Source organism: Triturus cristatus, chromosome 11 (assembly GCF_964204655.1).
Source record: "Triturus cristatus chromosome 11, aTriCri1.1, whole genome shotgun sequence".
Taxonomy (NCBI): domain Eukaryota; kingdom Metazoa; phylum Chordata; class Amphibia; order Caudata; family Salamandridae; genus Triturus; species Triturus cristatus.
This window is the reverse complement of record NC_140594.1, coordinates 28,233,113-28,258,586: the sequence shown is the minus strand read 5'-3', so window position 1 is coordinate 28,258,586 and position 25,474 is coordinate 28,233,113. Positions and strand designations below refer to the sequence as shown.

At 52.6% G+C, this 25,474-nt stretch overlaps 1 protein-coding gene across 2 annotated transcripts in view; it reads right to left on the bottom strand.

The window, feature by feature from the left end:
* Window positions 1-25,474, bottom strand: part of PIWIL1 (piwi like RNA-mediated gene silencing 1) — a 1,168,338-nt gene that overhangs the window by 278,538 nt on the left and 864,326 nt on the right. For both annotated transcript variants that reach the window (XM_085633654.1, XM_085633653.1), the window contains exons 15-16: window positions 24,422-24,622; window positions 91-194 (exon numbers count right to left, since the gene is read on the bottom strand). In XM_085633654.1, coding sequence (XP_085489780.1) covers window positions 91-194; window positions 24,422-24,622 — 305 coding nt within the window. The remainder of the gene's footprint in view (window positions 1-90; window positions 195-24,421; window positions 24,623-25,474) is intronic.

The following is a 25,474-nucleotide window of genomic DNA, read 5'->3' as shown; positions in this document are numbered from 1 at the left end:
CAATGTCGTTTTCCAGTCAACATCTTATTAAAATTGGCAGCACAGTCAAGCAAAAGTTAAAATAGGATCAGAATTCCACAAAAATCTTACCGTGTCATTCCAGCATTTAGACTAGCAACAAATCCCGCAATAGAACGCTTTCCTGCTGCATTATCATGGTAGCAGTCTATGCCTACAATCATCACCTGTCGCAACTGAAAGAAAGATTATCCACAACTAAAATGTCTTGGTGGGCCTGGAGACAAAAGTTACTACACCAACAGTGAAAAACAAAAACTGCATTTCAAGTTCAGACAATGCTACAAACGTATTTGTACATAAATGAGACCTAAAAAACATTTTTAAACTTTTGTTACAACATAAACAGCAAGACAATTCGATATGTAATGCACCTATTTTTCATTAATGTTACTCGTGAGATTCATTACAAAACTAATACACCATGCAACGTTTTTCGTATTGCTTTACCTAATTTGAATCATTATGAATGCAATGGAGCGTTTTTTATTTGTGTATTCATTGTGATAACAGTTTCATTCCTTTGCTTTACTGTAGCATTTTACATTATGTTTAAACTATGAATTATTTTTAATATTCAAATGATTGTTCCTTTTGATCTTTTTTTTAAGTGTTTTATGTTGTGTTTACTATGCTCATGGTATGATCTACACAATCAAAATATGTGATTATTTCTAAATTAATTTTATTATTACACTATCAGGAGTCGATTAAAGGCTGCATTGGCATCTCGATGGCCTCAAATGTCAACTGTTACTGACCTGGTCAACAATACTAACTGAAATAACATGTTATTATACATGCGCACCAAATGTGACAGTAGATGGCAAACCATATATATTTGTCATTCAAATTCACAGGGATGAAAGAATTCATAATAGTAGTGTATGTTAATGTGAAATGATCTCCTCTGAAATGTAAGTTGTTAGCAGAATTTCTTTTAAAACACAACAAACTTTAGAGCCGGGCTTTAAAATAAAACCATGAAAAACACATTTCTTTTAAACTTCATATTGACTTCGGCACACCGGAAAACTTCTGTCTCCGAGTGTTGTTTCTACAAGTAATACAGCAATGCAAGCCATGTTATGTTGAAAATGTAAAAAATACACTGTGGCCAAACATACTTTGTTAAAGTAAGAGTTACTTACCTTCGGTAACGATGTATCTGGTAGAGACTTTGTTTAGCCGCAGATTCCTTTACTTAAAATAGCCCCAAGCGTCAGACTGTATCCGGAAAAACTCTTGCAGCAGCACCTGTGTGTGCCGGGGGACAGCGCTACACGATCCCGCCCTGACGTCGTCCACGTATGCGACGTCAGCGAGGTCATATAAGTCCCTCCCGGCGCGCTGTCGTCAGTTTTCTTCGGAGAAACTTTTCCGCGACAACGCGGAGCCACCAACAAAAAAAAAACTGTGAAAGAATGGGAACAGTGCGATGGATGAAAATCCGTGAATAAATAAGGAGGATGGTGCAAGACACCATCGTAAAAGACAGAATAAGACGCTACCTACATATAGGTGAAAAAGCTGTGAGAAAGAACCTCGCAAGCTAAGCAAAGACCCTTCCCAAGTACAACAAGGAACGAATATCTCAGCAGAGAGAAATAGACTGTTATTACCGTGCAGAACAACAGACAAAAATAGACTGTCAGTACCATGTAGAACTGTGCCGTTCGGCAAGAACGGAGCACAGAGAGAACAGTCCACCGCAGGTAGGAAAAGTCTGGCACTGCCCCTATAGTAATGGAGGTCTGAAACAGAGGTGAAGAGATCCCCAAAGAAGACTACCGAAGAGGAGACCAGAACCCTGAGCCAATAGAGAAGGCGAAAAGGCAGCAGGAGAAGATAAGAAAATGAAGAGGAATCTCCTGGTGAAGGTCAATCAAAAAGACTCATTTTATAGATAAGAAACCCTTGAGAGGTAGTCAACTATATTATGGTAACAGAAACCCCTGAGAGGGAGTTAGCCGTATTATGGCAAATCTCAAAGGGACGCAACAATGTGAGCACCCATGAGAGAAAAAAACAATGACAACTGTAACCGGGAGAGCCCCATTTGGCAAGGTCCTCGCAGAACGGGGAGGCTGGGTGGATGTTAAGGAATCTGCGGCTAGACGTCTCTACCAGATACATCGTTACCGAAGGTAAGTAACTCGTACATCTGATAGAGACATCTAGCCGCTGGTTCCTTAACCTTTACTAGATACCACAGCCATACCCCAAAAAAGGGGGGTGGGTCTGCGAGAGAACAACAGAAAGCGCCAAGCATCCAATCCGGCAACAGAGTGACAGATAAGGGGTGGTGGGGGAAAGCTGTGGCGGAACAGCCAGACCGCAACCCAGGAGCTCGGAAGAATGGCGCCACACCATACCCGTATAAAAAATAACAGGTAGAACGGCAGGAGCCCTGTACCAGAGCAAGAAAGAGAGAAAGGAAGAACCACTCTAGGCTTAATGGCACACGATGAGTACCCGGACCCAATGCAACCAGCCTAACAGGCTAACCTAAGAAGGAAGTCAAAGGAGCCAGTGACACGAGCCCAGGGCATGAGCTAGAACCTGAGCCATGCGTTGGGAATAGCCAGAGAGGCAGGAAACATGTCAAGTGCACACACAATCCCCAAAAAAGGGTAAGTAGAAGCAATTAGCATCAATTCCAAACCCGCCGAAGCAGGAAGAAATATGCAGTAGGCAAATAGCCAGAGAGACCCTAAAGTGGCTTACACAAGAAGCATAAGAGTGCCCGACCAGGCAATATGAAGCTAAAGTGAGAAACAATCCAGAATAGAGCTGTCCCGCAGGCGCAGCTGTAACAATAGTACGTGAAAACGTGGAAAAGGGCATATACGAAGGAAGTGGCCAAAAAAACGTCAAATTTACGAATGGTGGGAAGAGTCTCTGAATCCGAGACCAACACTCCAGAAAAGACACGTACAGCGTCGAACACCAAAAATGGGAGCATATGTGAAATTGGAAAATTACCCCAGCAAGCAGAAGTAAGGAGGAACCTATTGGCAACTTGCTACAACATAGAAAAGCTCCCCCAAACATGAAAGAATTGGTCCGGGCCGTGCAGCCTCGAAAGAGGTGGCGACATAGGAAGAGGAACACCAAGGCAACCGACATGTATACAGACTGTATAAACATCTAATCATGTGGAGACAGAGCTAGCCAGGAGCCAGAACATGCCCATACCGGCTCATACCCAGCACAGTACGGGCAGGCAGGAGCCGTTGTAGAAGAGACCATGAAACTTCCCAAAGAGGTGGATGACCATGGCGTAAGCAGATGGCCCCAGGAAAAAACAGAACACCGGACAATCGGACCACCAGACGACGCATGGAGACACAGTCTCTCCAGGTCCAGGAGAAATAAGCAGAGCTATATAATAGCATACAAGTACCCCACATGGAGTATGCATACCCCAAACAACGGGGAACACCTCTTAGGGCAAGAAGCCAAGCAAAAAGCGCAGCAACAAGCTGAACCCAAGTTCCGAGCCGTATGACATTACCGAGCTGAGCCGCTGGCTTAATACCACAGTCAGAGGACCAGACACAGCAACCCGTGGAACGCGGGCACAGCAGGCCAACAGGCAGCTCAAAGGCTTGAGTCATGGGGTAGGAATATCTTCCACTAGTGCGGCCCTACGGTCCTTAAATACAGTGCGTGTTTTTGCTCGGGCTACCTCTGCCCTGTGCGACTCTGCTGAGTCTTTGCTTTCTGCCACCTCTGAAGGTGTTCAGGTTGATCTCCGTTGCCTCCCCCTGGATGGCCACGACCTTGCCGAATTCACAATCCGCTCAGCCTTAGATGCTGCGGATTCTTTAGGCCGAGCTGTGGCGGGTTCTGTTGCCTTAAGGCGTCACGCTTGGTTGCGAGATAGTGACTTCCCTGAAAATATCCGGGAGCGACTGGTTGACTTACCCTTTGATGGGGTTTTGCTGTTTGATGCTCACGCCGAGTCTGCGGTTCACCGGCTCCTTGCGGGCTTTCATCCTCCCACTTAGGTCTTCTTAGACCTATCTTCCGTGGTGGTACTTCTTTATTTCGCATCCCTTAGATGTAAGCCATCTAGACTACCGAAAGGGAGGAAGCGTTAGAGGGGGCAGTGAAGGAAAGGCAGTCTGCAACACAAACACCTACACATCAGAATGCACAAAAAGACAAACGGGGTCATGTGGAGCTGGACGGTGGCGGTGCAAAACTAAACGAGCCACCGGGTCACCTGAAGCATGCTGGACCCAGGTACCCAAAAGTGTATCATAAAGGGAAGCCTCAAAGGGCAGAACCTGCTCCACATTCCTTGACCCCAGGTGAAGGACCTCAAGCAAGGGGTCCACAGACAAGGGGGCAGAAGGGGGTTGCATGTTTAAAATGCAGGAGGCTAATGAGAACACTCTCAAAAAAGCCGCACCAGCCGTCGTCCGCGCACGTGACGTCAGCGATGTCACATCAGTCCCACCCCGGCGCGCCTACGTCAGTTTTCTTTGGAGAACTTTTCCGCGCCACAATGTGGACCAAGTAGACAAAACTGTGAGAGTATAGGAACAGTGTGCGAAAGAGCCAAAAAGGCATGGTGAGGAACACAACCACAAAGAGCAGTGCCCGGCACTGCAGTACCCAAAGGCAGGGAAAGAACAAAGGACAGAGCAGCAAACCTGCGAGGACAGACATTCCCCCCCCCCCCCCCCCCCAAGACAAGGGACAAATGTAAAAAGGTCACGATAACATACAACAGGACGACAATCCCAACCAAAGACAAGGAAGGGAACCCAGTTGGGAACACACAGGGAACGACAAAACTCTAAGACATCCCCATCACAGAGTGTGACAACACCCATCAGGAACAAGGGCAGAGGGACAGCCAAAAGACCCCAACCTCAAGGAGGAAAGGAGGAAAAAGGAACAGCCTGATAGAAAGAGGGAAAGAACCTACTCATAGAAGACACCGCCACCCACAGGCAAGCGAGTGCAAAGACCAAAACACAAGCCCTCGCAGAACGGGGAGGAAGGGCGGGCCATGAAGGAATCTGCGGCTAGAATCGTCTCTACCAGATACATCGTTACCAAAGGTAAGTAACTCGTACATCTGATAGAGACTACTAGCCGCAGATTCCTTCACGTAGAATAGATACCCTAGCCATACTCAAGGGAAAAGAGGGTCTGCGAGAGGCCAAACACCCCACACGCCCGCGTGAGGCAACAAAACCTCCGCCCAAGGCCAAAATAGGGGGCACCGAAGGAGAAGAGCAACGTAGAGACTCCAAGGAGAAGAGGCAGAGCAAAGGCAATCCCAGACAGGATGGCGGTGGCAGCAAGAAGCGGGCGGAAGCCAAAAAGGGGAACCCAAGGTCATCCAGGAAGAAGCGTCCAACACCCCGCAGGGAGAAACTGCGCCCGCAAGAGGGTCCAAAAGTCAGGGACTGTTAGACCTGGCACCTTGGCGTGAGTTTCCCTTCCACTTTTTGCTGATGTGCCTCATTGTGTTTTGTTGGTGTTAGCTGCTCAGGGCACTGTGCCACTGCTAATCAGTGCCACAGTGCAAGTGCTCCCTTTTGAAAAGTGTATACATTGATTGGTGTCCATGTTTGGCTTATTTGGTTTACTATCAGCCCCTAGTAAAGTGCACCAGGAGTGCCAGGGCTTGTAAATTCAAATGCTGCTGGTGGGCTTGCAGCACTGGTTGTGCCACCCACGGAAGCGGCCTAGTAAAATGTGTCTAGGGTCTGCCACTGCAGAACCTGCGCGCGGTCTGGTACTGTCGCGCTGATTGCGCAAGTGCACCTACTTGCCAGTCCCCAAACCTTCACTTAACTATCTATTAGCCACCCCTCTGGTAGGCCCAAGGGCAGGGTGCATTGTAGGTATAAGGTAGGACATGCCCTGATGTGTGTGGCATGTCCTAATAGTGAATTACAGCCATTTTTGTTTTTCACTATTGAAGGCTACCTGCTCTCCATAGGCCAGAATGGGCTGCTGGAATTACTACACGCTGTAATCCCAGTGGACTCGGAGAGCATGGTAGAAAGTCAAGTTTAGTATGCCTGAACTCAGGATAATAAAATACTTCTTTTAGTAAAGTTTATTTTAATATCCTGGCGACAAAGAACAAAAGAATTGTGCTATAAAAGAAGGAGCCCTGCTCCTAAGAAATCAGATCCTGTTTACGCCAAGAAGAAACTCTGCCTGAAGAGAAGGACCTGGGAAAGCTGCATGGAGGACTACTGTCTCTGACCTGTGAGACTGGCCTGTGGTGGGTGCCTTGCTGCCAGAAGGAGAGGAAAAGACTAAAGGAAAAGACTTTTGAATCAACTTGTGCTTTGAACAATCTCCAAGGGCTTGCTGGTGAACTTGCCCCCTGAACTGCGCCCCAGGAACAGTGGGCGCTACCTTCCCCCAAGGAAAAGAGGAGCTGCTGGAGGTGATCCTGTCACGCTGACCCCCAGAGAACCTGTGTGCTCCCCTCTCTCTCTGAGCACCGCGACGTCTGCCACCGGGGCTGCTGTAAGCACTGCCAAGGCCGGCCTACCCGGCCCTAGCCCAGCAAGCAACTGCCCCCCCCCCCCCCCCCCGAGCCGTAGCTCGCAACGCCAAGAAGAGATCCCGGACGTCCAAACGCCGAGCCTCTGTGACCCTGCGCCGCTGAGATCCCTGTGAGGGCACCGAGCACCTGGTTCGCCACCCTGAGGAAAAGCAGACAGCGCTGAAACGCGCTAAGAATCACTACCGAGCCGCCCCTCCCGCTCCTGAAATCATCGAGGCCGTTGAGATCCTCCCCAAGCGCCCCACGAAGCCTCACCGCCCCCTGGAAATCCGGGACTGAAGCGCGACGTGGGACGCCTTTGTGCGGGACTACGAGGCTGCCACGAACCATCTCTACAAAGAACCAAGGTATTGTGATCAGCGCACCTTAGTACGACCCGTACTGTCCTTTGTACGAGCCGTACCTGCTCTGCCGTCCGTGTACGGCGCGTCCCTGCAACTATACGGTCTGTACAGCATCAAAAGCATTGCCGGCGCTCACGCGGGAAGCGTGAGGTTTGGCACGAGACGTCCCGAACGTGTACGACGCGTACCTACGAGGGTACGGTCCGTACGGTTCGCGGCCAGCATACGCGTCCTCATGCGAGAAGCGTGAGAAACGGCACAAGGCGCCCAAATAGCGGTACAAAGCGTACCGGAGGCGCTATGAAGCGCACAATACCCCAAAGAAACTCATTTTGAATAGAAAAATGCCATTTTAAGAACTGTGGACTGCCTAAAAGCATTTAAAGTAACTGGAGCCTCATTGAAGTGAAAGAACTGTATTTTGGCATCCTGCTTGAAGAAATCTTTTATATAAAGAACTTTATTTTGATATACATACAGCCTTGTGTCTTTGTGTGGTGGGGTGGTGATTATTGTGTGGGATACCTTGAACGCTTAACCTAATGCCCTCTGGAAATATAGCCTGACTGCTCGCGCCACGTTACCTAGAGGGTGAGCAGGGGTTATTTTTAAAGAGGTAATCCTACGCCCTGACTTAGAGGAAAGGGTCCCTGCTTGTCGCAAGTGCATACCTGCGCCAAGCAGAGACCCCGGATTCTAACATTGGTGGCAGCGGTGAGGATTCACGGATTTGCGTTCTTGGTGTCTGCGCAGTGATTACTAACCATTGCACAGTGAGGACAGTCCCGTAGCTTAAGCCACAGAACTTTTTAATTTCGCATGCAAAGAAAAAGAAGATCCCTTGTGTTTGGAGTCATGCCTGGCCCAAACAGCATTGAGAAGTCCGTCTCTGAAACCTCTGAGATAGCCGGATTGGAATGGGATGAGTCAAAACTTGACTACTCAAGAGAATAACTCGAGCAGTTAGGTTCCACATAGAGGATGCAAGCTCAAAGCACACTTCTACATGGCACTGAGAGCCTGGGTGGAATCAAGGGGTGCAGCTGAGAATGTTGTACCCGAGGTTGACGTAGTGGAACCAGCGGAGAGCATCCATAGTTTTAGCAGAGGCCTGTCTCCAGAGGAGCTGGCAGACAGACAGGCCGCAAGAGATCATGAGATTACATTGGCAAAGTTGAAATTAAATGGCCAATTGGAGCTAGAGAGCAAGAAAATGGCTCTTGAAGAAAGATTCAGAAGGAGCACGACATGAGAATGAGGGAGTTGGCGATAAAAGAGAAAAGTTTGGAAAACCCTCCCTCTGGTGGCAGCGCAACGCCGGTGCAGGTAGAGTCAAGGGTGTACATGCCAAAAGATGTAGTCAAGGAATACTTTAAGAATGATGACATAGGGCAATGGTTCAAGGCCTATGAGGTAGCCATGTCTTCCCACCGGGTCCCTGAGAGAGATTGGGGAGCGGGGTTGTGGGGACGGTTCCTCAGTGAGGGGCGGGACACACTTTTAGATTTGCCCTCTGATGTCTACAATTCTTACCCCCACATGAAGGAAGCTTTAATGAATAGATATGAGCTCACTCCTGAATTATATAAACAGAGGTTCAGGGGGTGTACCAAGATTGCGGGGAGTACGTATGTGGAGTATGTGACCTTTTTCTGCAGAGCACTGGATGGCTGGGTGAAGGGTAGCAAAGTTGATGATTACCAAGGTCTCTGATTTAATTGCATGGGAGCACTTGTCGCTTAATTGTTTTCCTGAGCTACGCCAACACCTGATAGATAGCAAGCTGACTAACCCTAGGAAGCTTGCTGAAGAGGCGGACCGCTGGGTCAGCACCAGGGTCCACAAGGGTCAAGTGGGAGACTCCGCCAGGGGTGGGCAGGGTCCCCAGCAGAAGAGTGAGGGGGGGGGGGGGGGGGGGGGGAGTGTAGGGAAAACAGAAAGGGTTCCAAAAAGGCCCCCAAAGTAATCCCCAAGGGAACCAGCAGAAAGGTTCTCAGCCTCCCACACCCCCGAAGGCGACAGGGACCCCGATAGGTAAACCTGTTCCCAAGGGGCCCCCTCAATGTTATAAATGTGGTGAACTTTGCCAGTGATCCCAACTGTCGCCAGTATGTGAAACCAGCACCCACTGGTGCTCTACCGAAGCAAGTGGCTACAGTAGCCTTTGGGGAGGAGGTAGAAGTACCAGGTGGGTGGGACCCCGTCCAACTGACCTTAATCTCACTAGGAGACAGTGAGATGGTCCCAAACGCCGACTTGCCCTCTAACACTAAGAAATATGGGCAAGTGGTGACCGTCAATGGGAAGAAGGTAGAGGCTCTTAGAGACACAGGAGCCAGTGTGACTGCAGTGCGGCAGCACCTGGTATCTCAAGAGCAGGTCGTACCCCATGCCTATTGTCGGGTTGTCAATGCTGACAACAGAGTCCTTGTCCAATGGCTCAAGTTCCCTTTGAGTGTGGGGGGGGGGGGGGGGGGGGGGGGGGGGGAAGAGTGGGGGTCTCTGGTACTCTGCAAGTCGCTGTGAGAACTGCCATGCCTGTAGACTGTCTCCCAGGGAATGATTTGGAGAGCTCCCCTTGGGAAAAGGTGGAGAAGACGGCTCACCTGCGGATGGTGGGCTTACCTGATTAGGCGTGCGTGACCACCTGGTCGATGGCAGTCAGTAGGGGTGTTGAAGGGACCCTGGAGCCTGAGGGAGAGGCCCAGGCACCGGCTTTAGGGAGAGGGCGCGGGAGGCACGGGAAACCGGCTCCTAAAGTTCCCACGGCCCAGGAGGAAGCAGACCTTGAGGGGGATGCCCTGGAGCCTACTGGGGAACAGAAAGCCGAACTGGGGGACCTGCCTGAGTTGACCCATTGGCAGCAAGAAGGAGGCCCCACCAGGGAGGAATTCTGCAGGGAGCAGAAAGAGTGCCCCTCTCTAGTGGGTATGCGGCAGCAGGCTGCAGCCCAAGCCAATGGTGATCAGTCCGGTCTCACTTAATCTACTGGGAGAACGACCTCCTGTACTCAGAGCCTAAGGTTGCTGAACCTGGGCCAGCCCGTGCACTGGTGGTACCCCAGAAGTTCAGAGCCTTCCTACTGGGGCTGGCTCACGACGTTCCTTTAGCAGGGCATTTGGGGCAGGACAAGACCTTCGAAAGGCTGGTTACCCACTTCTATTGGCCTCAAATGCGCAGGACTTCTGACACTCACTGCAGGACATGCCAGACTTGCAAGGCAAGTGGCAAGAGTGGAAGGAAGCTGAAGGCTCCACTCCAACCTTTCCCTGTGGTCAGTACCCCATTCCAGCGAGTGGGGATTGACACTGTGGGGCCACTGGACCCCAAGACAGCCATGGGAAACAGGTTTATCCTGGTCTTGGTGGACCATGCCACCTGGTACCCTGAAGCCATCGCTCGGAGGACAGTGACGGCCCCCGTGGTGGGACGGGCACTGATGGGAATTTTCTCACGAGTAGGATTCCCTCTAGAGGTGGTGTCTGACAAGGGGACCAATTTCATATCGAAATATAGGAAATCCCTTTGGCAAGAGTGTGGTGTGACATACAAGTTCACCACCCCTTACCATCCCCAAGGAAACGGGTTGGTTGAGACATTCAACCGAACCCTAAAGGGCATGATTATGGGTCTTGAGGAACCCATGAGGCCTAAGTGGGACGTCTTCTTACCATGCCTTCTCTTTGCGTACCGTGAGGTGCCACAGAAGTCTCTGGGGTTCAGTCCCTTTGAGCGTCTGTATGGCCACCCAGTAAGAGGACCTCTTAGTCTGGTCAAGGAAGGCTGGGAGCAATCTCCCAGGAAACCTCCCCAGAATGTATATAGTTACATGCTGGCCTTTCGGAACCAGACTAGGCGTTTCAGGCAACTTGCTGAGGCAAATCTGGAAGCCAGCCAGGAGGAGATGAAGCGGTGGTACGACCAGAACGCCACTCTGGTTGAGCTTCAACCTGGTCAAAAGGTATGGGTCCTGGCCCCTGTGGAGCCTTATGCACTCCAGGACAAGTGGACAGGACCCTTTGAGATTGTGGAGCGCAAGTGTTCTGTCACCTACTTGGTGGACTTGCAGTCTCCTAGGAACCCCTTGAGGGTCCTCCATGTCAATCGACTGAAGCCCCACTTGGAGAGGTCCGAAGTGGGCATGCTCTTGGCCACCGATGATGGGACGGAGGAGGAGTCTGAGCCTCTTCCTGACCTCTTGGTAGCCTCAGAGCGAGACGGGTCAGTGGAGGGAGTTAACCCCTCACCCACCCTGACCTGTGAGCAACAGGATGACTGCCGCCAGCTGCTGGGGCAATTTCCTGACCTGTTCTCCCTGGTTCCTGGTATCACAGATTGGTGCGTCCATGATGTGGATACAGGAGACAGCTTACCTGTGAAGCACAAGGCTTACAGGGTAACTGACAGGGTCAGAGCCTGCATCAAAGAGGAGGTCTCAAAGATGCTTGCTCTTGGGGTGGTTGAGTCCTCCAGCAGTCCTTGGGCCAGCCCCGTGGTCTTGGTCCCAAAGGCTGCAGCGCCGGGTGCCACACCCAAACTCCGGTTCTGTGTGGACTAGAGAGGACTCAATTCAGTCAAGAAGACTGACGCACACCCCATCCCCAGAGCTGATGAGCTCATCGATCGGTTAGGGGCTGCACGGTACCTTAGCATGTTTGATTTAACGTCTGGGTACTGGCAGATCGCCTTGACTGATGGGGCCAAGGAGAGGTCCGCATTCTCCACACCAGATGGGCACTACCAGTTCCGGGTTACGCCATTTGGGATGAAGAATGCCCCTGCCACCTTCCAGAGGTTGGTCAACCAGGTGTTGGCTGGGCTGACCGAGTTCAGCGCCGCCTACCTGGATGACATCGCAGTGTTCAGTGGCACATGTAAAGAGCACCTGCAACATCTCTGGGAAGTGTTGATGGCACTGCGCAAGGCAGGCCTCACAATCAAGGCAAGCAAGTGTCAGATCAGGAAGGGTTCCGTGGTGTACTTGGGACACCAAGTAGGGAGCGGCCAGGTGGCGCCCCTACAACCCAAGATCGAAACCATCCTGGCTTGGGAGCCCCCAAAGACCCAGACGGAGGTGAGGGCCTTTTTAGGACTCACAGGGTACTACAGGAGGTTTGTCAAGGGGTATGGCAGCATCGTTGCCCCCTTGACAGAGCTGACTTCGAAGAAGCAGCCCAGAAAAGTGATATGGACTGACACCTGCCAGAAGGCTTTTGACACCCTGAAAACTGCCATGTGCACGGCGCCCGTGCTCTTGGCTCCTGACTTCTCCAAAGAATTCCTAGTGCAGACAGACGCATCAGAGCATGGTGTAGGGGCTGTTCTCTCACAGATGACTGAGGAGGGCTGGGACCAACCTGAAGCGTTTATTAGTAGGAAGTTACTTCCACGGGAACAAAGGTGGAGTGCGATAGAGCGAGAAGCATTTGCTGTGGTCTGGGCGCTGAAGAAGCTGAGGCCCTACTTGTTTGGGACTCACTTCCGGGTTCAGACCGACCACAGGCCCCTCAGATGGTTGATGCAAATGAGGGGTGAGAACCCCAAACTGTTGAGGTGGTCCATCTCCCTACAGGGTATGGACTTTACGGTGGAGCATCGCCCTGGCACAGATCACGCCAATGCTGACGGTCTGTCCAGGTTTTTCCGCCTTAGTGAAGAGGAACTCCCTGGGGTAGGGTAGTTCCCCCCACATTTCAGCTGGAGGGGACACGTGTTAGACCTGGCACCTTGGCGCGAGTTTCCCTTCCACTTTTTGCTGATGTGCCTCATTGTGTTTTGTTGGTGTTAGCGGCTCAGGGCACTGTGCCACTGCTAATCAGTGCCACAGCGCAAGTGCTCCCTTTTGAAAAGTGTATACATTGATTGGTGTCCATGTTTGGCTTATTTGGTTTACTATCAGCCCCTAGTAAAGTGCACCAGGAGTGCCAGGGCTTGTAAATTCAAATGCTGCTGGTGGGCTTGCAGCACTGGTTGTGCCACCCACGGAAGCGGCCTAGTAAAATGTGTCTAGGGTCTGCCACTGCAGAACCTGCGCGCGGTCTGGTACTGTCGCGCTGATTGCGCAAGTGCACCTACTTGCCAGTCCCCAAACCTTCACTTAACTACCTATTAGCCACCCCTCTGGAAGGCCCAAGGGCAGGGTGCATTGTAGGTACAAGGTAGGACATGCCCTGATGTGTGTGGCATGTCCTAATAGTGAATTACAGCCATTTTCGTTTTTCACTATTGAAGGCTACCTGCTCTCCATAGGCCAGAATGGGCTGCTGGAATTACTACACGCTGTAATCCCAGTGGACTCAGAGAGCATGGTAGAAAGTCAAGTTTAGTATGCCTGGACTTAGGATAATAAAATACTTCTTTTAGTAAAGAACAAGTTACTTACCTTCGGTAACGATGTATCTGTAAGAAACATTAGTTAGTTAGATTCCTCACCTTAGAATATCCCCAGGCGTCAGACTGGATCCGGAAGATTTTTCGTCAGCAATACCCCTTGCGCGTCGCTAGGCGTCGTCTGCGGCTCCGCGTCCGTCGTCGGCGTCGTGCGCCGGGATGACGTCGTCGGAGTACTTAGACGCCGCCCTCGCGCGCTGACGTCAGTTCTTGTACATAGCCTTCCGCGCCAGGAACGCAGAGCCATGCAAAGACCGACACTGGTGCCAAAAATAAAATCGAGGGGCCTGAAAGGACAACCTTAACCCTAGATGTCAGTTCGCAGAACGGGGAGGATGGGTGGGTCGGTGAGGAATCTAACTAACTAATGTTTCTTACAGATACATCGTTACCGAAGGTAAGTAACTTGTTCATCTGAAAGAAACACGTTAGTTAGATTCCTCACCTTAGAATAGATACCCAAGCAATACCAACCCCGGTGGTGGGTCTGCGAACCAAGATCACACCAGAAAGTCCTGGAGGACAGAACGGCCAAAGAAGCCATCCCTCCGGACTTGGCTGTCAAGGCAATAATGCCTGGCAAACGTGTGTAGCGAAGCCCACGTCGCCGCCTGACAGATGTCCTGCAAAGGGACTCAAAGGGACTCCCCGTCCCAAGGCAGTAGTAGCCGCCGTGGCCCGAGTAGAATGGGCGCGCAGCCCAACAGGAGGGTCCTTTTTAGCCAAGGAATAGCAAATGTTTATACACAAAACGACCCACCGAGAGATGGTCCGTTTGTGCACAGCTTTCCCCTTCTTAGCGCCCACGTACCCAACAAAAAGCTGGTCGTCCACCCGGAACTGTTTTGTGCGGTCCAGATAAAAGGAGAGCGCACGTTTTGGGTCCAGACGGTGGAGCCTCTCTTCCTCTTTGGAAGGATGCGGAGGCGGAAAGAAGGTGGGCAAGGTGACAGACTGCCCAAGGTGAAATGGAGTCACCACTTTAGGAAGAAAGGAGGGACGAGGCCGAAGGACAAACCTTGTCCGGATGAACAGATAGAAAAGGAGGCTTTGAAGATAAAGCCTGGAGCTCACTCACCCGTCTAGCCGAGGTGATGGCTACCAGAAAAGCAGTCTTAAGAGTTAGAAGACGAAGAGGACAATTGTGAAGAGGCTCGAAGGGAGCGCACATCAAGAATGTCAAGACCAGATTCAAGTCCCACTGAGGCATTACAAAAGGGACAGGAGGGAACGTGTGTGTAATGCCTTTGAGAAAGCGTGTAACCACAGGGGACTTGAAAAGAGAAGGCTGATCAGGAAGCCGCAAGAAGGCGGAGATGGCAGCAAGATAACCTTTCAGGGTGCCCAGGGCAGAGCCCTGCCGGGCCAGAGAAAGAAGGAAGAGGAGAACCTCAGAAAGAGGGGCGGAAAGGGGATCCACAGCCTTTGCTGTGCACCATGCCACAAATTTGTTCCACCGGCAGGCGTATACCGTCTTTGTGGAGGGACGCCTGGCTGCCAGAATGACATCACAGACTTCAGGAGGCAAGTCAAATGGCATCAACTGCTGCCGCTCAATCTCCACGCATGGAGGTGGAGGCTGGACAGGTTCGGGTGGAGGACCGTCCCCTGCTGCTGCGACAGAAGATCCTCCCGAAGGGGCAGACGTATCGGGGGATCGGTCAACATACTGAGTAGCTCGGGATACCAGTATCTTCGTGCCCAATCCGGAGCCACCAAGATGACTTGGGCCCGGTCGTGCCTGATCTTCTTCAGCACTCTGGGCAGAAGTGGTATAGGCGGAAAGGCGTACAACAGACCGCAACTCCACTCGTGACGAAAAGCGTCGCCGAGCGAGTGCCGCCTTGGAAATTCCAACGCGCAGAACTGCTGACATTGCGCGTTCTCTTCGGTGGCGAATAGATCTAACCAAGGCTCTCCCCACTGCTGAAAGAGACCTTGCGCCACTTCGGAGTTCAGACGCCATTCGTGATCCGTCATGCACCGGCGGCTGAGTTCGTCTGCTCTGGCGTTCAGAGAGCCCGCCAGATGTTGAACCACTAGGGTGACGCCCTGGTGTTCCAGCCATGTCCAGAGGCGCAGAGCCTCCTGACAAAGGGTCCACGACCCCACCCCGCCCTGTTTGTTGCAATACCACATGGCGGTGGTGTTGTCCGTGAACACCTGCACGACACTTCCCCGGACAGAGGGAAGGAAGGCTTTCAGTGCAAGCCGGATCGCTCTCAACTCCAACAGGTTGATGTGGAGACGAGACTCCGCCGGAGACCAGAGGCCTCTGATCTCCGCCTCTCCCATATGGCCACCCCATCCCAGGAGGGACGCATCCGTCACTACGACATGCTCCGGTTGGGGAAGGGAGAGGCTCTTGCCCTTGACCCACTCGCGGTCCGTGAGCCACCACTGCAACTGCTGTGCAGTGCCCTCCGAGATCAAGACATGGTCGGACAGGTTGCCGTGATGCTGGGCCCACTGAAACTTCAGGTCCCACTGCAGAGCCCGCATGCGCCGCCTGGCGTGATGCACTAGTAGGATGCAGGAGGCCATCAGCCCCAGAAGCCGCAACACTAGCCTGACCGAAACCCGGGATAGAGGCCGAAAGATGGGAATCAGGGCCTGTATATCCCGGACCCGCTGTTCCGGTGGATGGACCCGGAACTGCGCCGAATCGAGAACCGCTCCGATGAAGAGGAGCTTCTGAGAGGGACTCAGGTGTGACTTCGGCACGTTGATGGAAAACCCCAGCAAATGCAGGAGATCCGCCGTAGTCTGGAGGTGGGAGACGACTGCCTGGGGCGAGCCCGCCTTCAACAACCAGTCGTCGAGATAGGGGAAGACTGGAACCCCTGATCTGCGCAGATGAGCTGCGACCACCGCCATCACTTTCGTGAACACCCGAGGGGCACTGGTGAGGCCGAAGGGGAGCACGGTAAACTGAAAGTGCTCTTGGCCCACCGTGAACCGCAGGTAACGCCGGTGGGCAGGCAGGACGGGGACATGGAAATATGCGTCCTGCAAGTCCAACGCTACCATCCAGTCTCCAGGGTCGAGGGCAGCTAAAACCTGAGCCAACGTTAGCATCTTGAACCTTTCCTTTCGGAGGAAGGCATTGACGTTCCGGAGGTCCAAGATAGGGCGTAGGCCCCCCTTGCCCTTCTTGGGAACCAGAAAGTAGTGGGAATAACAACCACGACCTACTTCTGGACTCGGAACGCGCTCGACGGCCCCCTTGGCCAAGAGAGCCGAAACTTCCTCGCGGAGAAGATCCAAATGATCCCCCGAGATACGGTGGTGCTGCGGTGGCATGGCTGGAGGGGTCGTCTCGAAGGGGAGGGAGTAGCCCCTTCGGACGATTTGCAGCACCCACCTGTCCGATGTTATGGACCGCCAGTGGAGCAGGTGATGGCGAACTCTGCCGCCCACTGGCGTGGTATGGGCCTGAAAGCTCGGACTAGGAGGGCTTTGAGGCGGATGCTGCCGGGGTGGAAGTGGGCTGACCACGTCGGCCTCCATTTCCGCCACGGCGGAAGCCACGTCCGCGACCGCGCGCAGGTTGGTTCTGCGGCTGGTGGCTTTGCGGACGTGAGGAGGCGCCCCTTCCTTGGCCACGAAAGGGGCGAAAAGCGGAGGTGTGCGCCCGCGGAGCCGAGAGGCCCAAGGACTTGGCCGTAGCCCGGGAGTCCTTAAAGCGGTTCAGCGCACTGTCCGCCTTCTCACCAAACAGGCGAGTGCCATCAAAGGGCATGTCCATGAGGGTGTTCTGGACATCCCCGGAAAATGACGTGGACCGCATCCAGGCGTGGCGGCGGAGCGCCACCGTGGTGGAAATCGCCCGACCCAGCGAGTCCGTGGTGTCAAGCCCACATCGTATGGCGTGCCGTGCTGCATCCCTCCCATCGGCCAAAGCCTGTTTAAGACGCGTCCGGACCTCCTCCGGACACAGGGGCAGCACGTCCTCCACCGTATCCCACAGGGAATGGGAATAACGGTCCAAGAGACAGGCGGTATTTAAGGACCGCAGGCCCAAACTAAGGGACGAGAACAGTTTCTTGCCAAACTGCTCGAGTCTCTTGGAATCCCGGTCCGGCGGAGCGGTCGGGAAGGAGGATTGGGAGGTAGAGGCCTGGATAACCAGACTCTCGGGGGTGGGGTGTTGGGACAGGAAACTGGGGTCGCCCGGAGCAGGGCGGTGGCGCCTGGCAACGTTCCTATCCACAGGAGGAACTGTGGAGGGCTTGGACCAGGTGCCCTGCAGAACGTCAGTGAGGGCCTCATTGAACGGCAGCAGAGGCTCAGTGGAGCTTGCTGCGGTTTGAAGCACCTCAGTGAGGATGTTAGTCCTCACAGCCACGGCAGGCAGCTCGAGCCCAAGGGCTGCGGCCGCCTTGCGCAGCACCACAGAAAATGCTGCACCCTCCTCCGAAGCCACAGTCGGAGGAGAAGTGAATCCAGTGTCCGGCGAGGTGTCCAGCCCACTGGCCTCCCCCAGTTCATCTGCCCAGTCCTGTGAAAGCTGTGACTGGACAGCCATAGGGTCCTCGAACCCCTCCCAGTCGCCCCCTTCTTCCGATTCCTGATAAACAGGAGGAATGATCGGAACCGGACTGTAGAGATGGTAGGACTCAAGCGGCGTCGGATGCGGCGTCGGTCGACGCCGCTGCGGCGCCGGGTCCGGATGAGGGCTAAACTGGGGCGGTGTCGGCGCCAAAGGTGTCGGCGGCGCCGGAGGTGTAGGCGTGTGCGCTGGCGGCGCCGGTGACGGCGTCGGTGGTTCAGTCGCCGGCGCCGGTGGAGGAGTGACTAGGTCAACCGGCGTCGACTGGGGCCCAGGCATGGGCCCCGCGGGGACGAGACCGGAGTCGTCGACGGCGCCGGGGCCGCCGGCAGGCAAGGTCGCCCAATCGAGTCCGCGGGGCCCGAAGGCGCGTCAGCGGGCGTCGACGGTGGGGCCAGGCTCCTCATGGCCGAGAGGAAGGCACTGATCTCCGCCGGCGCCGCGTCAGTCCCAGGGACCGGAAGGTATGGGGGCGGACGCGGCACCTGCGGCTCCGCCGGAGCCGCGGGGGTGGAACCACCCTGACCCTCGGCCGAGTCGCGCGACCGGCGAGGGGAGTCCGAAGAGCGGTGTCGCCTCTTGGACTTCTTTGAGCGTTTGGACTTACCCGACGACTTGGAGCCGGACGATCGATGGCGTCGGCTAGGGCTCCGCGAGCGATCCTTGGACCTCCTCCTGGACCGGGATCGCGCACGACGCGGAGCAGAGTGGCGAAGCTCGAGAAGCTTGCGGGACCGCTCCCGCCTAGCCTTCGAAGTCAGGGCCTGGCAGTCGTTGCACGACTCCGCGTCGTGGTCGGGGCCTAAGCAGTAGAGGCACCGGCGGTGGTGATCGGTCACCGACATCAGTCGATGGCAATCCTCGCAAGCCTTGAACCCAGGTATCCTACCGGCACAAGATGTCGACAGACAAGGATCAAAAATGATCAAAAAGATTTAGTCAAAAAAGACTGAAAGGGGTAGCTCTCCCGGATCTGCGCTTACTGGCGCGGAAAAAAGAAGAACTGACGTCAGCGCGCGAGGGCGGCGTCTAAGTACTCCGACAACGTCATCCCGGCGCACGACGCCGACGACGGACGCGGAGCCGCAGACGACGCCTAGCGACGCGCAAGGGGTATTGCTGACGAAAAATCTTCCGGATCCAGTCTGACGCCTGGGGATATTCTAAGGTGAGGAATCTAACTAACGTGTTTCTTTCAGATGTTTATTTTAATATCCTGCGTTTGTAAATACTACTTTTAGAAAGTTCGAATTTACTGACCTGGCCATTTAAGTCCGCCTCTGCTGTGTGTGTGTGTTCTGCCTAGTAACAGTAAAGGAGCAGGGCTGGGGAATTCCAGGAGACAGACTGGCTGCCAGGTGGTGGGTAGAGAGATTACACCAGCATGGGTGGGAGGAGTACACCTTTGACTCTGAATACCTGTGCTCTGCCACCACAATGCCGGCTCCGCACCCTGTGGAGCGGCTGATGTCTCTGCCCTGCTGCTGAAAGGAAAGAGCAGAGTCACCACAACAAAGTGCTCCAAAACTGGACTGAGCCAGGCCCAGGCCCCCTGGCGACAAAGAACAAAAAAATTGTGTTATAAAAGAAGGAGCCCTGTGTAGGAAGGTGGATATCTGACTATGGTTACCCCAAACTTTTTGCCTAGTGTCTAGCTGGTTTTTCGACTTAGTTGGCCTGAGATCCTGCCATTCAGGGTCTCAGGCTGTCTGCTCTCTCTTTAAAATGGACTCCATGTGCCCTAGGTACATAACCAATTGGTAAGGATCATCTTATTGGACCCTGTACAGTGTACCCTAGGTACCCAGGGCATAGGTGTACCCTAGGCCTCCCAGGGGCTGCAGCATGTATTGTGCCACCCCTGGTCTGGCCTTCCAATCAGACAACTGGCTGATCACTCAGCTGGGGCAAGGTCGTGTAATCACTCCTTGCTTAGGTGTAGTATTCCTATACCTACCTTATATATAGACACATGTGTACCTATCAGCCACTCCTATGGCATGCCTTAACAATCCTGGAGGCAGAGTGCTTGGTAACATGTGAGATGGTGCTCTAGCATGAGCTGAGCCTGTCTGCAGCTTTCGGAACCATGTCCTTATAGCTGTTCTATGATATAGCCTACCATATACTCTTGAAGTGCCTTATAATCTTAAACGGTTATGGTAACTATGGTTTGGCTTTATCAAAACATGTCGTGTAAGGTGTCTAACACTTTGGAATAATACCCCCATACCATTTCTGGTGATGAGGATATTATTCCTCCCTTCTAGAGGGAGAGACATGTTAAAATCCTACTTTGCTGTTTAACTCTAACCAAAGCCTCAGCATCACAAAATGGATGCTGCTGCCACAGACACAAGTCTGACCTCCTGCTGCTGGGAGTCCTTCCAGCGAGGGAGGCTTGGACAATAGGTTTCCTGCCTTGGGAGGTGCTAGCACCACCCCAGACAGGACTTAGTGTATTGGGGCAGAGAGGGATGAAAGAAACGAGACACTGCCTGGGGCACACAAGGTGTCCTATGCATAGTCCGGTCCAAACCGGTGCTGGGGCACTCCAGCCCCAGTCCTGGCACGAAACTAGACAAAAGGAAGGGGGTGTAACCACCCCCCTCCCTGGTCCCACCCATAGGAGGGACCTAGCAGGTAACCCAGCCCCCCAGATTAGTATAAGAGTGGGAACTGAGTCCCTAGGACTTTGGATTATCCTGAACTGAAACTAGACACAAAACTCATGGACCTTCGACGTCAGGAAGAAGACTGAAGAAATCTCCCTTGTGGCCAAGGAGTGACCACCCTGGGCAACCAGGCACCATCCAGCGACCGCTGCTTGCTTTGCAACTGATCCTACGAGGGACGACTGCAGAGACTGACCAGCGCCGAGACTTCCAGACACCTCTGACCCAGATCCACATCTGCAGCAAAGCTGACACCCGTGGAGGCGACGAGGGACGTGGGACCGGCGACTTGGGAAAAGTGGCTAGTAACTGACTAGCGCGACTTGAGGCTTCCTCGAAGCTGTGCTTGGGGAATTGAGAAGCCCCCATCCCGAGCACCATCTGCAAAGAAGATCAGCTCCCCACACTTCACGTGTTCTGCGTGGGGCCCTTCTGCACCAGAGTTGCTCGACGTGTTGTCCGGTTGCTGGCCTGTTGGCTAGTGACCTCTGCGACGACGAACCTTTGATTTCATCTTGCTGGTCCGGCTCCTCCAGACTGGCACTCGCTCCTCTGTGAAAGAGAAGCACCCCAGACCTTCCTGGTCTGCACCAGAAGCAAGTCCTCCATTCTGCGTGGGTTCCGCTTGCCAAGGCTTGTTGGGTCCTAACTCGACATCGACGCCGCCGACAGCAAGAGCCTTCGTGGGACAGCTCCCCTCCTGGTCCTGGTCGTCCTCGACGCCTCCTGGTACCCGTGGCTGCTGCGACAAGCTTCACCTCTTCACCTGCATCTGCACGACATCGCCTGGTTCCTTCCCGGCTCCTGGCTGGTGACCTAGACTCTGTCCCTTCTGCTTGCAGGCATCCTTCCTTCTTGATTCCATCCTCGTGATCCACCGGAAACCCTTCACTGACTGCCTGTCAGCAACTTTCCTTCAGGCATCCATAGGAGTCAACGACGAAACCGGACGCAAGTTCACACCTATGCACCCGCCGCCCGTGGGCTAGGTAACTTGAGTACTCCGGTGCTCACAAGGGTATTGATTATCCTAGGGTCTAGTTTCCAAGTCTCGAACTCCTAGCTATCCCAGAAGTGTCCTAAAACTGTTAATTTCTAATAACTACTATTTCCATTGACTTTTACGCATTACGCGTGAGTGTTTCCACTCTGCACCTGAATCCCGTGGGCCTCCCACTTCCTAACCTTTGGTAGTATAGTATAGCCCTAGCGATTCCCTAGGCCTAGGCCTATCCTGTGTTCGTGACAGTGGTTCTTATACCACTTACTTAGTATATGGTTTGCGTGGCCCCTAGGGCCTAACTGTATTACTTACCTGTGTGACTTAATGTATGCTTAAATAAGACTGTGTTGTACTTACCTCGAATCTCATAAAGAGTGCTGAGGGTATTTTGACTAGAATAAATACATTCTATTTTTATATATATCTGTTGTGGTGTCCTTTCATTTGGTATTCAAGGGATTACAAATGGTATAACAGCTGGCTTCACATGCCATACAGAGTTTAGCCTAAGACTGCTCTTGTCCATGCTACCACTAGGATAGCTGGTCTATAAGGTTGACTCTACAACCAATCACCATAAGGGTTGTTTGGACTGATACAAGGTGTACACTAGAATTAGTGACATCATATATCAGGCCAACTTCTCACAGGCAGCACCTGCGCAACCGTATCCCACACAGTGTAGGAATAGTGGCTCAAGAGGCATGCGGTGTTTACCGACCGCAGCCCTAAGCTGGCAGATGAAAAGTTTCTTGCCGAACTGTTTCAGCTTCTTGGATTCCTTATCCGGCGGGGCGATAGGGAATGCGCTTTGGGAAGTGGATGCTTGGATGACAAAGCTCTCTGGGGTAGGGTGGGTTGTCAAAAAAGCAGTGTCACCCGGGCCGGGCGATGGCGCCTGGCCACGTTTTTATCCACGGGAATCCACGTGACTGGTCTAGACCAGGTGCCCATCAATAAGTCAGTTAACGCCTCATTGAACGGTAGCAGGGGATCCATAGAGCTGGCCGCCAGCTGAAGCACTTCAGTGAGGAGATTAGTTTTAAGGGTCATCATAGGCAGGTCAAGGCCTCAGCTGCTCTACGGAGCACCACAGTGTATGTGGCGCTCTCCTCCATAGCCACAGGAGAAAGAAAACCAGGTTCAGATGAGAGGTCAAGGCCACCTGCATCCTCCAGCTCTTCTGTCCATTCCTGTTTCGACCCGCACTGCCATGCAAGAGGGTCCTCAGAGACCTACCAGCCGCCCCCTTTCTCCACTGCCCGTGGAACAGGCTGCGGCAGTGGGTGAAGGACAGGGGAATATAAATGGCCGAACGGCGCCGGTCTGTCTCCGTGTCCCAATTAGGGTCCCAACCAGGAACAAAATTGTCCGGGAACCTGGGCAAGAGCGGAACCCACTACGGCGCCGGAAGCGGAGCCGGGGACGCCGGCGGAGGGCCTTGCAACGCCGGGGCCGGAGCTGCTGGCGGAGGACCTTGGGCACCGGGGCCGGCAGCGCGGAAGGGCCCTCAGCTGGGACCACGAGGCCCAAAGGCGCGCAGGCAGGAGCCAGAGGCCTGAAAAGGAAGTCCACGGCAGCACGAAAATCTTGCACCTGGGCAGGAGGCGCCGCCTGACCCAGATAAAGTGGGTAGGCCGTGGGACTCGCAGGTTCCAAAGTAGCCGCGAGGGTGGGAACCCCGGCCCCCTCGTCCACGTCCGGACACCGACAGGGTGACGTCGGAGAGCAGAAACGCTTCTTCGCCTTCTTATTACGTCTTATCCGATTCAGAGTGTTAAAACTTCGACCCCAATGAGCGATGGTGATGGCTCTCCGTGCGGTGCCTCGAACGACCCCTAGACCTAGAACAGCGTGGGGACGACTGCCGGGCCTCGAGCAGCTTGCGGGAACGCTCATGCAGGGCCTTCGGAGCCATGGCCAGACAGTCAGAACATGACCGGGAGTTATGGTCGAGGCCCAGACAGTAGAGACAGACGCCATGTGGGCGGCCACCGACATTTTACGGCAACAAGCCCCGCGGGATTGTCCAAGACTCAAAAATGAAAGACATAAAAGTCTCAAAAGTTTAGTCAAAAAAAGACTGGGGTACGTGCTCTAACTGGATATGCGCTTGCTGGTGCAGAAAAAAGGAAGAACTGACATCAGTGCGCATGGGTGGCGCGTAAGTAGTCTCCGTGACGTTATCTCGATGCCTACGACGCCAGCAACGGACACGGAGCTGCACGACACCACCTTCCAACGCGCAGGGGTACTGCTGACTAAATATTTTCCGTATCCAGTCTGACACCTGGGGATATTCTAAGGTAAGGGATCTATCACCGACGGGTCTCTTTCAGATATGTGGCAATTCAAATGACCAACTACCCAATAACTCATGTCACCTTGCATCTGCTTCCTGAAACCAAGCCTCTTTTGCTATACCCAGCAAGGTTTGCGCTATATCAGTTCCAAACTGTACATATAAATACACACAAACCCAGAAAACAGGGGAGAAAGCACACAACCAGTCTAATGGCTGGGAAGAAAACCAGCAGGTGTAAGGACAATTGTGTACAGCTTACTTTTTTTTTTTTTTTTAAATCAATCACTCAGTTTACACTCCGTTATTTTATACAACCCAAAACGTACATAAAACGAATGGAGATACAAAAATAAAAGACTATGGAGGGCAAATGAACAACCAAGGTACCCAAAGAGCAATTGTTGAGCTAAAGCAAACTGAATTGTCAGCATGCAAAGGTTTCTTTATGATATATTTGCTTACACTAACTTAACACCACAGTTCAGCACCAGACTGTCTGTCCTCAAAAGAATTAGCCTCTAACGATGCAATGATGAAAACAGTCTATCAGAAAAATAATATTAATGAATAAAAAGAAAACTTACTGGGATTTCCACACTCCAGAGCTCACCTCCCATCTTACAGTTCATTTGCAAAGCAATCTTTGTGGCTACTGTCATAACTGTCTGTGGTTTGCTTAGAGTTCTAGCCAAAACACACTGACTTGGAGTAGGACAGTCTGTGCACAGGAATTTCTTGATAGCGTCATACTTATCTTTGCGGTCACTGGACAGCAAGCAAACAACCTACAGAAAGGAAAAAACGAAATATAAAATGAGTTCAAAAATGTTGCTATGCATCAACAACCAACGCACAAACTGGAATTAGTGGGTTATTATGAAATGAAAAATTAAAGGCAAATCAATCTTAGAGATACTTGAACACCAGCATGTGCGCACATTTGAGCAATAGATTGATGCTCTAAAAAGTTGCATTCGCAGAAATAACAAGTTACTTTTCTGCACACTGTGGTTCTCCAGTATTGATATCTTTTATAGATTCACATGCTTGAATCTTCCCCGTCGTCATGGTGGGAGCCTCAAGGTAGTTAGAAAAGCAGTACTATAAACGTACATTAGAAACCATCAAAAGAAAAGGGAAACTTTAACATCCATCAGCATCTTTATGTAGGTCTAAACTTTAACCAATTAGAGACGAGTTCTAAAACCTCAACTTCCCAGCAGAGCCACCATACCTCCGATTTTGCGCACCAGTGCATTAGAGGAAGTAGTCGCATGAGGTAACAAGCATTTGCAATGCAATAGGTCTCGCATTGACACGATTTTGAGCTATTGGCATTGTAAATGACAATGCCTTCTATTTATGTTTTGGGGTTCAAAGCACAAGTTACTACTTGTGTAACGATATATCTGTAAGAGACATTAGTTAGTGATAGATTCCTTATCTTAGAATATTCCCCAGGCGTCAGTCTGGATCCGGAAAGTTTTTTGCTTAGCAGTACCCCTGCGCACCAGTAGGTGGCGCCTTGCGGCTCCGCTCCCGGCACCGTGCGTGCTGAGATAACGTCACGGTGGCTACTTAGGCGCCACCCGTGTGCGCTGACGTCAGTTCTGTAAACAACATTCCGTGACGAAACG